This window comes from Stenella coeruleoalba, assembly GCF_951394435.1.
Source record: "Stenella coeruleoalba genome assembly, chromosome: 10".
NCBI lineage: Eukaryota > Metazoa > Chordata > Mammalia > Artiodactyla > Delphinidae > Stenella > Stenella coeruleoalba.
The window spans coordinates 71,105,411-71,123,194 of NC_137156.1; the positions used below are offsets into that span (position 1 = coordinate 71,105,411).

At 42.4% G+C, this 17,784-nt stretch overlaps 1 protein-coding gene across 1 annotated transcript in view; it reads left to right on the top strand.

Moving 5' to 3' along the window:
* The window catches only part of CACNA2D3 (calcium voltage-gated channel auxiliary subunit alpha2delta 3), a 787,629-nt gene that overhangs the window by 696,501 nt on the left and 73,344 nt on the right, over positions 1–17,784 (top strand). The window contains exons 27-29 of the mRNA XM_079935575.1: positions 7,445–7,506; positions 8,794–8,838; positions 15,189–15,251. Of these exons, the coding sequence (XP_079791701.1) occupies positions 7,445–7,506; positions 8,794–8,838; positions 15,189–15,251 (170 nt within the window). The remainder of the gene's footprint in view (positions 1–7,444; positions 7,507–8,793; positions 8,839–15,188; positions 15,252–17,784) is intronic.

The window sequence follows — 17,784 nt, forward strand, 5'->3', positions numbered from 1 at the left end:
TTGTATTTGATGTAAGGAAGGTTAGAGTTCTTTTCCTCAGCGCTCCAGGACAGTGGCCTTTTCCCAAACCCCCAGTTAATCATGAAATATTCCAAAAAAGTGACATTCAGATTCATTGTTAGTTCTACTTGCAATTAACTATTTTGAAAACAAACAGAAGAAAACATTTAAACAAATGTGACTTGGCTAGCAGCTATTACAGTTGACCGTTAATTAAGGCAAGTTGTAATCCAAATGTGCCATGGCTTGTTACTGTCACTGCAAGCCGTCATTGCTGTTGGGCACAAAGGAATGAAAATTCAGGGACTCTGTCAGAGGGGGGCTGAGGACAAGGTGGGAGATATTAACCCAGCTGTGTAAAAAGAGCCACTACCCTGCTTGAGAAATATGGCCAGAAAGGAGCTCATTTTCTAGTTGAGAAAATGTATGGCCAGCATGTACTTGTAGAATTTGGATTTTAAGAAAACTTGTTCCACTCCTAAGTGATGAAATACAAAGGAAATCCTTAGCATGTATTTTATTTATTAACTTATTAGAGTTTTATTTTCTCTAATAAGGAGAAGGTTTTCTACCATATTCCTACCCATGAATTGGAATTGGAATCTATTAGAAGAAAACACTCCTGTTTGTGGGCCAAGCCAGCCCAGGGGAGCCTGAGCACTGGAATGAAATAATTGTCCCCATGCTGCCAGCAGTAGCCAGTCAGTTGAGAAGCTTTGTGTCCGGGTAGCCTGGCTGATGAGCACATGGAGCTGACGGTGACAGTATCAGGGACAAAACCCTCTTGGATTCTATACGCTGACCTATCTAACCTTGTCCTGAGTGTGCATGGATAATCACAATTCCAGAGGGGTGAGTGATGGGATTTGAGGAGTGGGACACACCTTTCATTAATCCTGAAGGGGAAAAAATCCATTTCAAGCTTGCTCAGCTGGAAAGGAATCTTTGCCTTCTGTTTTCTGCTTCATTTTGCCAGTGCTCACGTGGCCTTTCCCCACTTCTAAGGTATTATAATTTTGTAGAGTGTTTACCCACCAACATTACATCCTGAGGGACCTTGGTAGCAGTGGACAATATGGATTTATCGTGGATGAATCTTCTGCTCAGTGTCAATATATTGGCACAAAAGGTGCACTTGGTGGTGAAATACAAGCAAAAAGGATTAAAAACTAGGAACAAATCATCACATGAATGTTGACAACACTGTCAACCCTTTAGAGTGTTCTGATACACATCCTTTTATTTTGTATCATTTATCCCCATCCCACGAAAGTCCTGTTCAGAAGCTAGAGCCAGTGTGATTCTCTTTGTAGAGACAGAGAAGTGAAATGATGTACCCATGGGCACTCAGCTGTCTTAGAAACAGTGTTCACAACCAGAGCTCTTGATAAACACTTTCCTGGTTATAATTTGTTGATGGCGGCAGGATTGTTTTTCTGTCTCCTGGATGAGCTCTCTATGTGTATGTGAATATATCGCATGGCTGGAGAACTGGGCAAATGGAGGTAGGGGCGTTTTGTGTGAGCTTGCGTGCCAGGCGTGGTGAGCACTGTTTTACAAACCGGATTTGTGCTCCTAGGGGTAAGTTGCCAGTTGAGGCCAAGCCCACAGAAAATTATTTCTAAATGAATACAATATGAAAAAGTTATTTTATTTCTAATTTTACATGTAACATTGTTCTTTGGTGAGTCTCGGATTACACTTGAATGCATGTCTATTAACCTGATATGAGATGCATGCATGATTTCATCTTGAATGCATTTGAATATAATAGCACTGGAAATGTAATTTGTATTTTCAAATTTTATAAAGCAAAATAAATAAATCTTGAGGGTGGTAGCCACATTGAGCATATTGCATTGATTTCTTTGGGTTTCTCTCAAACTAATTACCATCTTCCCCTTGCAAATCCAGGTCTTCTCACACAGGCAGGTCTGTCTGCTCTAGATTCTCCATACCTAAGTCATCCTCATTTCTTTCACCTCCAGGTAGTGGGTAGCATGGATGGGTCTGTGGGAAACATTAACTTTCATCCTCAAGGGACACCAGTGTCCACTTCCTCTCTGTGTTCCTTCCTGTTATCAGTGATGACTGTCCAATTAAACTCTCTGTGATGATGAAAATGTTCTGGATCTGTTGGGTCCAGTATAGTAGCCACTAGCCTCATGTGGATATTGAGCAGTTAATATGTGGCTAGTGCAACTTAGGCACTAAATTATTAATTTTATTTAATTTTGATTTAAATAGCTACATGTAGCTACTGGCCACCAATTTGGACAACATAGGACTGCAGCATGTGAGGTCAGCTGTTGGTCCCAATTCCAGTGCACTCATCACTGACATTCTGCAAATGAAGTGCCATTGTGTTTTGGTGCTTGGATCATGCTCGACTCCGTCAGCTCTGAATATCCTGAAGTATGATCCTCTCTTCAGCAATTTGACTGCCCTCCCCAGGCCTCCATCCATGGCTGTTGCATCCCTTATGTCTTCATTTCAATACATTCACCACCTGTCACGTATCTGGTTTCTGATAAACATTGGACGAAGAGAGGGAGGGGAAAAGTAGGTAGGAAGGAAGTTAGAGAGTTGGGGAAAGAGGAAGACTGGAAGGAAGATATTTCATGGAAGCTCTGTGGTCTGTATTGCTGAGCTGAAAATCTGTACTCACGCATACTTTAGAGTATTGAGGTATGTTACGGCAACAGTAACCTGACTAATTCAAAGCAAATTATGAGGTGTCAGTGCTCCAGATGCATGAATATTTCATATGAAAGGCTCTGGGGCTCTTTGGGATGACAATTCTCATAACGATGATTTTGCTGTTTTGTTGGTTTCCAAAGACCATCCTAGTATCTTAAGGTCATTGTCCTAGGAGGCTCACATGATATTGGCGTTCTAGGAAGGGTCCCCAGGGATACTTTTCTTCTGGGTCAGTTCTGCTCCTGGGAGGTGAGTAAGGAACCACCAGATGCAGTCATGGAAAAGGGACTCTGTCTCCATCCTTGTGTTGAAAGTTCCTAGCAGGGAGCCGGGGAGCCTTTATAATCAAATGGAAGTGAGGAGCACCGTGAACTCCAGGAGAAATATGTTGATGATTTTCTGGACTGTCTAAAAAATTTCAAACCCCAGGAATGGTGTTTTAATTTTCTGCATTCTCTTTGGGACTTGGGTTTCGCTAAAGCATTTTCAGTCCTTGTTTTTCTTATTAAATTAGCAGGATTGACTTGAATCAGAATATACCGTTATGGCTTGAAATGTTGAAAGAACAAAATAGACGGGCATGACAAATATCTCAGGTTCCATTTGGGATGTGTGGGGGATGGGAGAAGAGAGGAGGAGTTGTTGAAGTAATGATGATCTTTTTTCTGATAAAAGTTGAAAACAGGAAAAATAAAACTGGAACAAAACAAAGGAAAATAGCAAGAGGAAGCTAAATTTCTGTTTGTGGAAGCTTGTATTTGTTTTTCTGAATAGAATTAACCATAGGAATGCCCTTAAGCATTTTTGTTTGTTTGTGGAGGGGATTTTTTATTCTGGTTTTTTGGTGTTTGCTTGTTTGTTTGTTTTTTACTTTAAATCAGTTTGTACTTAAGAGATAATTAGCCAAATGCACCCAGTGGCTGTGGCTGCCTGACTCACCTCACTCTCCTATCTCCCACTGTCCGGGCCATTTCCTAGTCCTTCTTGTTCAGGGCTTTCATTGTGGACCTTCTGAAATACAGATCTGAGGTCCTTTGACTTTTCTACTTCAATATCTTAAATGGCTCCTCAGACCCTAAAGCAGGTGTCAGCAGACTTTTTCTGTAAATGGCCAAGCAGTAAGTATTTTAGGCTATGTGGGCCACTCAGCCTCTGTTGCAACTACTCAGCACTGCTGTTGTACCAGACAGTACGTAAACACATAAGGGTGCCTGTGTGCCAGTAAAACTTTATTGATAAAAAGAGGCTAAATTTGGCCCTTGGCCCAACTCTTGGCCTACAGGATACTCTTCAGGTGTGTTGGCCTGACATTCAAGACCATTTTCCATTTGACCTCAGCCTGCACAACCATCTCCCCCACGCACATTCTTTCAAGCCTCAGAAGACAGTATGATCTTTGGAAAGGCTCCATCCTTTTGCCTGTGCTGTTTCTGCACTTGATTCTCATCTTTCCTCTGTTCTTACTTTTTCTATGAGTTAGATCTCCATGTTTTATCTTACACAAAGTTCTTACCGATTCCCCCAGGCCAAGTCTGCCCCATCCTCTGTGCTCCACAGTTCTCTGTTTAAGCCTCTGATGTTGCTTTTACCACGTGGCCACTCCCCACATAGACTCTGAGGGAGCATGTGGTCTCATTCCCCTTAGCACCCAGCTTAGAGCTTGGCATAGAAAGCGCCACTGAACAAATGGTCGTGAAATTGACCCACCAATGGGCTTGTGAATCTCTTAATTATAGAGAAGTATATTAACTTGTAGGTGAATGTACTACAAACCCGGAAGTGGGAAACCATGGGCCAGAGTTGCTGGAAGGGATGTGGGCAACAAAAAACACAGCCAGGGCAAAATGGAGCAGATCCATTATAATCAAGACTGTCTGGGAGTCCTTTGGCATCGACCTCATGGCCCAGACAGGGAGTGAGTGAGGAGTGAGGGAAGTAGTGTCTAGTTTAGGGCATCAGGACCAGGGAGAGGATGCAGCCTGCTGGAGGGAGATCAGAGAGAAGTAGCCTGCATGATTAATGGGATGGAGGGACTGACTCATGAAGCAAGATTAAAGCACTCTGAGGAGCTGGGATACAGACCTAAAGGGGCAGATGATAGCAGGCTGCAAGTATGTGAGATGGATAAACACCCAGGAGGGAGCAGCTAGCTTCATTAGAGAGGTGAAAACAGGGCCTCCATCAGAGAATGGGAAGGGTGCTCAGAAAGGGCATGGGTGACTGACAGGGGAACTCAGTAGACAATGGGTGGGCCAGGGGCAGCTCTGGGTTGCTGGGAATAGAAACACCATAGAAAGGTCACCGTGGGGTGACTCTCTCAGGGAACCCTCTGCTTTTATCCTGTTGTGTCTCGAAGCCTGCCGTGGCTGTTGACCTTGGCCTGAAGAGATACACACGGAGGAAGAGAGAAAACTCGTTTTCCTCCCTCCTCTTAGATACCAGTGACTGAATGTCACAACAGTTTTTAGGCCTTCTGCTCTGAGGTCAGCTTTCTCTCATCCCTCCCTGTGTTTGGTAGAACCAGAGATACTTGCCTCAAGCCCCTTCTTAAGTCCAGGTCAGGCTCTTACCTCTGCCTGCCGGTGGATCTGACTAAAAACCCAGCCAGCACTTTGGTTTACAGCTTCCTCAGTTGGTTCGTCTCCAATAGGGATATGGATCGTCAGGCATTTTGGAAGACAAGATTCATTTGAAACTGCAGTGAACAGCCTTCAGGCTTCAATATCAGCCTCCTTCAGGTATTCTCTGAAATTTTCTCCAGGGCTAGGAAGAGCAGTTTATGCTATAGTCTGACCAAATGGCCCATATCGTGGTAGGTCCTCCATAGCCAACTTGTTGTCTACAGTAAGGCCTGTGGAGTAGCCTAGCTCAACCCCGGCTGCACATTCAGATCACCTGAGGTGCTTTTTAAACATACCCATGCCTAGGCTCCACTCCCAGAAATTCTGATTTAAATGGTCTTAGTGTGGAGGGGGAAGGCACCAGGCATCAGAATGTTTTTTTGAAGTCCCCCAGATGGTTCTAATGTGTTGAGAACTGCCACTGAAAAACCTTTATTCAGGTATGATTATAATTCACACTGATGTTTATCTATCTATGTATCCATCCATCCATCTAGTGACTATACTATCACTGGAACAGATTTTCTAAAAAAGCAATCATTTACCAGTGAGTCATCTATGTGCTTGGCACCTTGCTGGAGGCAGGGATCCAGTGGGGAGCAACAACATGTCCCTGTCGCTGGGGAGCTTGTGCTCCGGAAGATGGAAGACACTTTGGGTAAAGCGGGATGAACCCAGAGTGCTGAAATGGTGCATTTCAGAGTCTTCCATTCTGCATGTTACAGCCATGCTTAGCTCTAGTCTCACCCTAGAGTCTGACATTCTAAGTGCAAAGATAGAGGATGAGTCTCTCTAAGTGTACATATCCCAGTTAACTTTGACTCTCAGGTCTTGCTCCAACAATTTGTTTAGGAAGTAGAAATGTACTTGGTACTTATAAGGGTAACAGCCCAAGACCTTCATAAATCTTCAAGTTCCAGAAGCCAGCAGAAGAACGTTTACCCAAGGTGGGAGTTGGTGGGGGGCATCTAACATGGTGGCCACATAAAAGTATATGGGTGAACTTGGTTTTTCTTTGTTGTTGTTTTTTTTTTTTTTTTTGGTAATTGTGTATCTCTTTTGATATGTATTATTATGTAGATTGAAGTTACTGTAGGTATTTCAGCAAAAGAAAAAACATGTGGAAAGATAAATAACAATACTGGTGGTATAAGGATATGGCAAAAATTGGGGAAGTTGTGTGCAATGGACTGAAGTTTGCAAAACCGCCCAGGGCTGAATGGTGTCCCTTGGGGAGTGCAGTGTTTCCAGCACAGAGTCTCATTCTTTCTTTCCATCTCCTCTGAAGTTTTCTCACCATCTGACGAGCTTTTTTCCCTGACTTGAGTACTTTTGAAAACGGTTTCAAGAGTTACTTTGTCTTGACTTCATAGAGAGAAATATTCTGAGCTTGTTCATTGCCTAGTTCTGAGGTTCCACCGAATTCTTCCCAGAGTTTCAAATCACTTTCTTAACCTCTTCCATTTCTGCACATTTCTCTTACTAGAAGTAGCATCCACTGTTGCCTTAGGGAACTTTCCACAGACAAGCAAAGAACTATATAATTCCACCAGAGTTGCTGGGGAGAGAAGATCACTGAGATGTGGATGCTGGGGGACAGTTCAACAAAGTCACATCATGGCCAAGTGACTTGCTTCCAAACACCAGCCTCAGGACAAGTACTTTTCAAGTTTCATATCTCAAAAATATATGCAGAGTACACATTTTAGGCATGCAAGTTCATGCAATGATAATTGGGAACCCTGAAATGGGAACCCTGAAGAAACCGTGATCTTCTGAATATCCTTCTTATTTCCATTCCTGTTTTCAGCTGTGCTGGGGAGGGTGGTGACCACAAGTATATGAATTTTAGAAACACTCAAGTAACATCTCTCCAAAAAGCCATCTGCACTGTGCTCAGTTTGTTCTGTCAAGAGTTCTATGAGTACAGGTAACCTTGAAAATTCCTTACCTGAAAGATAAAATGTTTTAGTTGTATGCTTCACTGTAAATTTAGTTTTTAAGTGTTCTTATCTGATATGCTTACATCAGCATCTTACCTTGACAGATAATTTTCAATGATAATCTTAAATAATTGTGTAAAGAGATCTCTAATGCCATGTTTTATTTATAATTTGTCCAAGCTGTAGGCATTCAGATGAAACTTGAATTTTTCCAAAGGAAGTTCTGGACTGCCAGCAGACAGGTAAGTTATAATCAGCATGTTGAAGCATTAGCGACACTGTTATTCTACAGGTGTTCACATTTGAGTACCCGGAGCCTAAAAGTGCCAGATTTCCGATGAATATTTGTAAAATGAACTGCTGGGCTGCTCAGATTACCTTTCATTTCACTGCAAAGTAAAGGGCTGACAGCGTGTTAGACACCACATGCTGGGAAAGCAGGGAATTTGCTCCTGCAACAGTTGTAATTGTGAGATCAAACTAGTGACCTTCTAAAAGAGAAGTGTTTCTTCTAAGTATTGGGGACTTTTGCAGATTTTCATAGTGACTTTCTTTTAATCTTGTGGTGCCCAATTACTTATTTGTGAATCTCTTTTGAAGGCTTTTGCATAACTAGGTTAGACTAAGCATGCCTTCTTTGGCCAAGGGCTTCTCTGCCTTGGATAATCTGGGAACATTCTTTACTTGCACTATACATTCTGTACTAAGTAATCTCAGTGGTATTTGTTCAGTAATTCAGCAGAAATGGCAACACATAATTTGCCTCCATCTGTCCAATTCTAAATATTGAAATGGTATATCATTTCTTAAATGAAGATACTTTAGGAAACTATGTACCAAGAACACAGACAGGAGTTTTAAAAAAAAGTCACTGGGGGTTAATTTAAAATTAAATGAATACATAATTATATTTCTTGTTACTCAAAGATTTGAGGTCTTAAAAAGACATCAATATTGAATGAAGCATAAATTAAAATGGACAACATAAATTAAAATGAAAAAGGGCCCTGTTACCCCAAAATTGTCTTTTTTTAAAAATAAATTTATTTATTTTTGGCTGCGTTGGGTCTTTGTTGCGCGAGCTTTCTCTAATTGCAGTGAGCAGGCTGGCTTCTCTTGTTGCGGAGCACGGGCTCTAGGCACATGGACTTCAGTAGTTGTGGCACGTGGGCTCAGCAGTTGTGGCTCACGGGCTCTAGAATGCAGGCTTGGTAGTTGTGGCGCACGGGCTTAGTTGCTCCGGGGCATGTGGGATCTTCCTGGACCAGGGCTTGAACCCGTGTCCCCTGCATTGGCAGGCGGATTCTTAACCACTGTGCCACCAGGAAGTCCCCAAATTGTCTTTTATATTACTGTTTAGAGCTGGTACTCATCCTAGAGAGTACATTCCCTTTGGATGAAATTTGGATGAAATTTACATAACAGGCTAGGACTTTGATAGGCTGTCCTTGAGTAACTAAGTGGCAGTCATAGCAGACGCTGGTGTGTCCAAATGACACGTTTCCTTTTGTTTCCCCCTCACCCCACAGTGCGCCTCTCTGGATGGCAAATGCTCTATCAGCTGTGATGATGAGGTATGATGGCCTCCTGGCCCTGGGTCTGCCCTAATCAAGTTGGGGGTGGCAGGGGCGGAGGCGGGTGGTGGTAGAGTGGCTGGATAACTAAGGGTGTTTTCTCACAGGGGGAATGTCTCACAGAGCCAGGTCTAACAGATGGCTCTGGACCAATCTCCAAAAACCCAAGGACATTTGCTTTGTTTCTTTCTTTTTCTTTCTTCTCCCAATCAGATAGTTTATGAGAGCTGGAGAAATGTGATGTAAATGTCCCACGAACAGCACTACTGGGACTTTGGCATTTTATAAAAAACGATACAAATTACTGCCATTTGAAACTCATATTACAACTCTCAAAGTTTTCTCCCCATGGGGTACCTCTTTTCATCTTCTTAACTACCCAATGAAATGGTTAGGAATATATGACCCATTTTGCAGAGGGAGAAACTGAGGATCAGAGAAATAAAATGACTTGCTTAATTTCGTGTAATAAGCCAAAAATCAAAGAGTTGAAAACTCAGAATGTTGCATTCTAGCATAATGCTTCCCTCCTACAACTCCCTTTCCCTCCCTTCTTTCTTTCTCTTTATCTCTCTCCCTCTCCCTCAATCTTGGGAGGAGGAATTTGAATTCCACACATGAGCAATAGAAGAAAAAAGATTACCACTGTCCTAAGTCTGTCCATCAGATTTAAGTTTTTACAGCATCCAATCCCATGTATCTTCTGCCCCACATTTTGGATCAAGCAGGTGTGAAGTGGCCTTTCACTTTGGCTTAGGCGGCCTTCCTCTCTCTGAGTCAGCCAAACCATTAGTCAATACATAAACTGGAACTTATAAATGATCACACATTCATATTCCTTCTGGTTACCACAGGGATTAAAGAAATCCTAACCAAACGTAATTCTAACTCAGAAAACATAGATTAGAAGTATATTTCCAAAAAGTAGGTGAAGCAAAGACAAGTAGAGAAATATAAAAGGGAGTCCAGGGTGAAGCTAAAGTACAAAATGCTCAGTCCCCGAAGATCTGGCTGCCAGTTTAAAAAAAAACATAATTGCTATATGAGTTACTATCCAAAGAGTAAAAACTAATCAATCATCTTTTCAGCAAAACCCCAATTTTTCCTGACCATCAGATCAAAAATAATTTTCCTGTAGGAAAGAGTACCCTATGATGTTTTATGATCAACACCCTTTCAGTAAGTTTGGGGATGCCATTCATAGGATAGTCAAGTGGCTTCAAACCTCTCCTCTGTCTTTGAGGCATTAATTGTCTTACTGGAGTGTTCAGCTCAAGACAACTCAGCTCAACAATAATATTGATTAATCAGTGTCACAAGGCCCTATGTTAAGCCCTTTACTTGTACAATTACTAATCCCTATTTGTGGTAAAGGAACTGAGGACAGTTGGTTGGTTAGTTGGGTGACTGGATGGATGGTTGGTTGGCTAGTGTGATTGATGGTGTTTTGGATAGTTGGGTTGGTTGATTGATTGGTTTCTAGTTGATTGTTTGGCTGGATGGATGAATAGTTGGTTGAATAATTTGATGAATAAAGTTAGAGGCAGTGTTCCTACAACCCACACTGCCTCTGTGCATTCTCATATATAGAAATAAGTGGAAATGGATTCCCACTTAGACTTCAAAACATACAATATATATTAGTTGTTCAGTAACTGATTTCACAGGTGGTCTAGCATAGTGGTTAAAGGTATAGGCTGTGGAGTTAGAACAGCTTCAAACTGTGACTCTGACAGTAATAAGCCTTGCCTTTGTTTCCTCAACTATACAATGGGGGTAGAAACACCTACCTCACAGAGTAATGATGAAGATGAATGAGATAATATATGAAAACTGTATAGCACAGCTCCTGGCGAATGGTAAGCACTCAGTAAACATTAGCTATCAAACAAAAACGTCTGCAGACGTGTTCTTCCCTTAGAGTAGTGGCTCACCTGAACCTAAAACCTCAGACGGCAACCACATATACACTTCAGGCAATGACAGTTTCCACTTGGGCATGGCTTCCTCACTACTAATGATCTCCTTTAGCAGCCATTGGGATGGACCCCCATTCAAATATCATTTTAAAAGTTCACACACTTTGAAAATTAAGCATGGAATTTGCTGGATTGCTGAACTTGATCTGATGCTCATTTTGCACTTTGAAACTATCATCCATTTCCCATTTTGACTCTAAATTTTGGCTTCAGGCAAGCAGTTGACATCGTTTTAAATGGAAAAGCCAGGCCCCTTTCCATCCTTTCAGCAGACTCTTTCCACGTGTCATTCCCCTTTCATAGCTTTTAATTAAGTCTTTGAGGCCATGTCCCTCCACTCCCCGAACTGCCCTCGAGTGATCAGGTCCCCATTAAAAACAGCTGTGGGGGCTCATTAAGTTCACATGCTTCTGGCTTCTCCTCTGTACTGAAGACCTGGCCCAACTCCCACAGTCTTATCAGACATGCTTTGCCTTGGATCCACTCCAGCCCCTCTGTCTCTCCCAACAATGGCCTCCCTGGGCCTTGGCTAGAGTGCCCTGGGCCAGTGGGTGGAGTCGGTATGGCCAGATGTCTTCCTGGCTTGTAGATCCATCTTCATGGAGGGCCTGGCCATGGGCCTGACTGACGACTTTAAGGAGCTCCATTCCACCCAAGGCGAACGTTAACTTCAGAACCTAAGAGGCAGCCTCTCACACACTCACTCATTCCTTCAAGACACGTTTACTGAGCCCTCCTTATGTGCCTGGTACCTCCAACACCCAGGGAGTCAATGGGAAGCAGAGTCAGAAATAGCCCCTGTCCTCCAGGAGCTAACTGGTTAGCAGGGGAGATGAGCGCACATGCTTATCAGCTGACTTGCCTCCCCAGCCTCTTGCTATAAACTATGTAACAACTTCCCTTTCTGAGAAACTCAGTTTGCAGCAGTAGGATACTTATAAAGAGGGCACACAGTAGGTAACCAATAAACATCATATGCTGAATAGACACAAGCACAAGTCCTTCAGATACTCACTATGCACCTTGCTCTGTGCTCAGCAGTTTGTACTCGCTGGCCTACTTAATCTCACCACTCCTCTGAAATAGTTGTTGCTGTCTCCATCATTCAGATAAGGAAACTGAGACTGGGAGTGTTAACAGGCTTTGCTCAAGGTCACACTGATAGCAACTGTCAAAGTCTCCGATTCTCAAGCTAGTATCTTAGCCTCAGGTAACACAGGTAACCTTCCAGGTAACACAGGCGTGGTGCTGTGTTTCTCACCCCCAAGTACACTTTCTCCCCAGCTTTCCTTTCTATCTGTGACTGCCCAATTCCCATGGCCTGGTTTGGGGCTCTAAACCTCAGATATCTACCTGACCTGCCTTTGTGGCCTGGAATAGGACTTCTCTGAGCAATACTGAGTCATCAAGTAGTTGAAGAAAGATACCTTTTTAAAAACAGACAACTTCTCTCACCTACTCTGTCTTTGTCTCTGCATTTTTCAAACAACCTCATCTTTACATGTTTTGTCACAGGTGGCTGTGGAGTGGTTGCTTACAATATCTGTCAAAACTTAGAGCTCCTGGTTTCCCCAAGCCCTTCAGCCTGTCAGTCTACCCTTGGGACAGGGCTCTGGGCAGACTCCTTCTGAGAGATACAAAGTAGCGTAGTAGAAAGTAGCCTAGAGATACAAAGTAGCATAGTATCTAATTTGGGGCAGAAGTAGCATAGTGAGGGAAAGCTGAGAAAATATCTCCTCTATTTACTTTTACTGGAGGAGGGAGTATGCAGAAGGTGATTGGCCATTTATTGTAAAGAGACAGAGAAAACAATTTATCAGACTGGAATCTGGCTAATTCTGTCCTGTTTCATAACCCAGTACCCTGCTCGCTTTACTCCAGTGGCCTTACTCCATTCCACCATACTTCCCGATAATTTAATCAAGGAAGGTCTGTTTATGAAGTCTTTACAGAGACTAAATATACCTAACATAGCAATATTGTCTATAATGAAAACTAAATGACACCTTTCAGATTAAGGGACCCAATTCTACATCAGTGACACAGCATCCTTGCTTCTGACCTGTGATTTTCTCAGTGATTTGTCAATCACAGTGTTGGCAATATCTGTTTCTTACAGATGCCTTCCCTCTGTGCCTTCCACACCAGAAGAGAGTAGGAGCAAAGGTGGATACCTGAGAAGTGAGTCTCCTAATGGCCAATCCAACCTTAATTCCACCCAGTGCTGGCCATTATAAGGAGCACAGAGGTCCTCATTTCCAAGAAATGAGGGTGGGGAAAGAAACAAACATTAATGGCAAATAATGAAACATTTCAGTGAAGCTTTGTCTCTAAATAAAGTGGAAATGGTGAAAATACATTTATTTTATTTAACAAATTTAAATTATAATTGCAGTCATACTCTAATTCTATAAACAAAGGACACATTTGGTTTGGGAGTAGGGAGTATAATATTTCTGATAAAATTATAAAAATCACAATGTAGAATCCTTCACTTTATATTTGATTTTCTCAGAGTGATCACAAGGAAGGTCAAATGTAGTGGAGTTTGATCAGTTTCCCCAGGAGCTTCTCTTAGTCCCTTGCTTTTGAAATCATTCTCTTCAGAAGCATCTTTCATGTTATCTGTGGTGACGTTTTCTTTCTTCATGTGTTACCTCTGACAGATACTAATGTGCCAACGGCTTCCTGTGTGATTGGAGCTGATCTCCAATATCACTTTCATGGACTTCATGAAATATTGCCTCTTTCCGAAGATTTCAATTGATTTTATAATCTATTTGCTTTGTACTGTCTAATATTTACAACATTAGATGAACAGAGATTGACCAAAGATATAGGTGTAATAGCAGCAATACCAGTTGGCTAGGGATGTTTGAGTAGGCACTCACTTTATAATTAGGGATAGAGGGTGAGTTATGATGACTTTGGATCTCTATGCAATTGCAAGGATTTGGAGAGTCAGTATTTTAATATGGAGGCCACTTCTGTGCTCAACATGTATGACTGAAAGGAGGTTAACCTCCCTTTGCATCAGGGTCTATATCTGCAAAATGACAATCAGGATACTCAAATAAACAAGGGTATAGATTTGTCTGATATGACCCAATTAACTTAAAATTAAGCTTAACTCTGCATGTAGCTCGTGGCTGCCATATTGGACAGCAGAACTCTATGAGTGCTTTCATAGTGCTGTGTCCTAAAAAAGGAGAATGTTTGTCAAGACTACCACCAGGGACAAAGTAGTCTCCTTGCAGCTAAGAGCTTCTTTTAATAGCAAGAGTGTGACCAAGTCATTCATCTAGCCCCTTGGGATAACCAAGAGAAACGCTTGCTCACCAAAGCAGCCAACTCATTTCTAAAACATGCTAGCAGGGCTTTTAATTTTCTGCCGATTCTCCACCATTGCCTACTAATAAAGGATGCATCTTTCTGACCAACTTACTGCTGTACTTTTGTGCCTCACTAAAATTGACTACACAGATAGGTAAATGTCCCAGAAAACACCAGCCCTGCAGTGGTCTGGAGCTAGGGGAATTTAGCTCAGGGTAAAGATATGTTACAAATTAAATGTTGCAGTCGGTATGTAAAGCTGCAATAAATAGAAACTGAGTTACATCAAGGACGGAATTAAACCTTAAATTTAAACTCCACAGCACTGTAATTAAGACTTAGCCTGTAGCAAATCATTCACTTGAGATTAAAGTAGCGTGGGGGAAGCAGAGGTTTGGGCTTACCTTGCTACAATTTATAAATCTGAGCTACCAAAAGCTAACAGCCCTGCCCCCAAATCCAACTCCCAATTAAAAACACAGTTTGAAAACCTTTAGGAGGCCTGAGGGGACCCTTTAACAGAAGTTCTGCCCCTTCCCTCCTGCCTAAGTCTATGAACAAATTAAAAAATATTACCTGGTCCCCTGATGGTCTTCTGAGCTGACACGGTGTTTTCATTAATACATCATTAAAGTAATGGCATTGTGCTGGCGTTTTGCTTTCAAAACAGGCTGTACTTCAACCACCATGAATACAGGCTCGGGGGCCTCTGGACACTTTGTTCCTGGGAAATATTATTCAGGTCATAAAAATTTTTGAAAAGGAAGATAAACTGTAATGCATAACTTTAAAATGTATATTCTTTTTATCCTAATCGGGGATGTTCAAGGCTTGCTTCGTGTTTTATTTTTGTTAATTAGTTTTGAAGAGTAAGTGCTGGGGTTAGCTTAACCATAGCCTTAACTCCTAGAGCCAGCAGGCATTTCCAGTTCTCCCAAAACAGCCTAAAATAGGTGTCTCTCAGGTTGGAAGTACGTCATTTCGTGTAAAAGCAGTCTGAGAACCCAAAGTTGAAACTGTGGTGTTTTTATTTTCTAGACTGTGAACTGTTACCTCATAGACAATAATGGATTTATTCTGGTGTCTGAAGACTACACACAAGTGAGTGAGAAATTTCTACCTACTCAGAGTAAGGATCCCAGACTGTGCTTGGGTCTGGGGGAACAAATTATGGTGTTGAAACTTTGAGACATGATCTGTATTTAAGAGGTAATAGCAGGAGATTATAAAACCTTATTTCCATCCCTTTAAGAATGTCACAGCCTACTTCTCAGCAGGCCCCAAAGAGATTCTACCTCCGGAGAGGAGAGGTGGGGAGGGGTGCAGAGCCCAGGGTCTGCTCCCTCACTCATAAAATGTTCAATTTATGGAACTCTTTGCCTTGACATGGAGGTGCCTGAAAGAGTTTGGGCAGTTTTAAGGAGGTTTCCTCCTTTTAATATTTTATCTTTATATATATGTAATTTATATATACACACAAATATATGTATGTATTTCTGTATGCCAACGTAATTATTCTTTATGGCTTTCTTTCTGGTTCTGAGTTTTTAAAAATTAGTTATCTGAGCTCAAGGATTAACTTGGGTTCTCAACACAGGGGGACAAGAATCCACATATAGAGGAAGAATGTTTTTCATTTAATTGAGCTGTGTGCAGTACAGGGGCAGGAGGGAGAGATGGAAAGAAACCAAGCTAGGGCGCTCAGCAAAGAAAGCTCCACTGATATTTGGAAATCAAAATAAGAGTTAAAATCAATAGCATTGTAATAGAGAAACACGGGTTTCTCCTTTAAAACTTGGTGGCTGACAACTTTTTCTGCAATTAGAAATGAAATTAGCATGTTAAAAGAAAGTCAAATCCAGACAAGTTTAGCACTGTGGTGTAGTAAAGTAACACCAGAAGTGGAGGCAGATGGTTTCTGATGCAAACTCTCTTCCTCAACTAGTTTTGGGATCTTGGGTGCATCACTTAACCCGCCAGGGACTCCTGGCGGGCTCTATAAAAGGAGGATGGTTGACTAAAGGAGGCTTCTTCTAACTCTAATATTTGAGGATACTAGCATTTTATAATGAAGTCTCATTTAAATCATTTAAAATATTTTAATAGTCAACAGTGCGATAGACCCATTAATGCCTAATAAATTAATTAATTGCCTTTAAGTATGACTCCTTAGTGTCTAAGCTCAATGGCTTGTTAATTTGTGAACACGGGCTCCAGGTAACATGTGGGAACTGTGCTTCAGTTTCCCCTCTTATCTATGAGAACACTGTGGGATTTTCTTTTTATCAATTTATTTATTTTATTATTTTATTTTATTTATTTATTGTTTCTGGCTGCGTTGGGTCTTCGTTGCTGCGTGAGGGCTTTCTCCGGTTGTGGCGAACGGGGGCTACTCTTCGTGGCGGTGCGCGGGCTTCTCATTGTGGTGGCTTCTCTTGTTGCAGAGCGTGGGCTCTAGGGGCGCGGGCTTCAGTAGTTGTGGCACGTGGGCTCAGTAGTTGTGGTTCGTGGGCTCTAGAGCGCAGGCTCAGTAGTTGTGGCGCACAGGCTTAGCTGCTCCACGACATGCAGGATCTTCCTGGACCAGGGATTGAACCCATGTCCCCTGCACTGGCAGGCGGATTCTCAACCACTGCACCACCAGGGAAGCCCATGTTGTGAGATTTTAAATGCACCTTTGGTGGGTGACAGTTACACAGTTGAGCCTCAAGCTGTGCATACACAGTCTCCTCAGATGCTGGACATCACTGGATGTTGGACAGTTGATGGACATTAGATAGGAAAGGTGAGCCCATGAAACAAGGCCAGTCTCTTGGGAGCAGGACTGGCCATAGGCCTATAGTAATATGCCCGTGTGTCTGGGAGGAGTGAGAAACCAAATCAGTCCCCTGTGAGGAGAAGCTCTATTATCCTGCCGTAATCATGGAGGGCTGAGGGTGGGAACCTGATCCTGGGGGAGGAAGGACATGGTGATGTCTTCCAGTGGTGATTCTTGGACCAACCAACAAAGTAAACCACTGAAATAGTGACCCTTTCCCAAGCCATGGCCACTACATGTGGGTCCTGATCCATGCTTCATTTCTGGATAGAATAGCCCAGGGAGCCTATGGGCCTGCCCTGCCTCAGCTTGTTTGGTGTCTGGTTTCCTGTACTCCAATTAGGCTAATTCTTCTTCATCTTACAACCAGTTCCATTGATACTGGCATATTTACACACAAGAAATGCAAATGTCCTTCTTGCTCCCAGCGGCAGCACATACCCACAGAGTTTGCCAAATGTTCAAGTGTCCCTGGAGTGAAAAAGGCAATGCTTGACCTTCAGTCAGTGAAAATGTCATTTCCTTCTTTCCTCCTCTCTCTTCTGCCTTTTTGGCGAAGTCTGTATGTGCCTTTCTGCCTGAAAACTCCTAGGAGCCTTGTTGAGGTCACTGCATTGTAATGGAATCAGGATTTAGTTAATATCATACAAAGCCTATGGAATTTATATAATTTGGGCTCTGAGTGTAATGCCGTCCACCCACATCCACATAAGCTATAAATCCTCAGAGCACCCACAGTACAGATGGGGGTTCTCTACTGATCTACACTGGCCCCTTCCAGGGTGTTGGCAGAGGAAGGCTGTTGCTCCAAGCTCT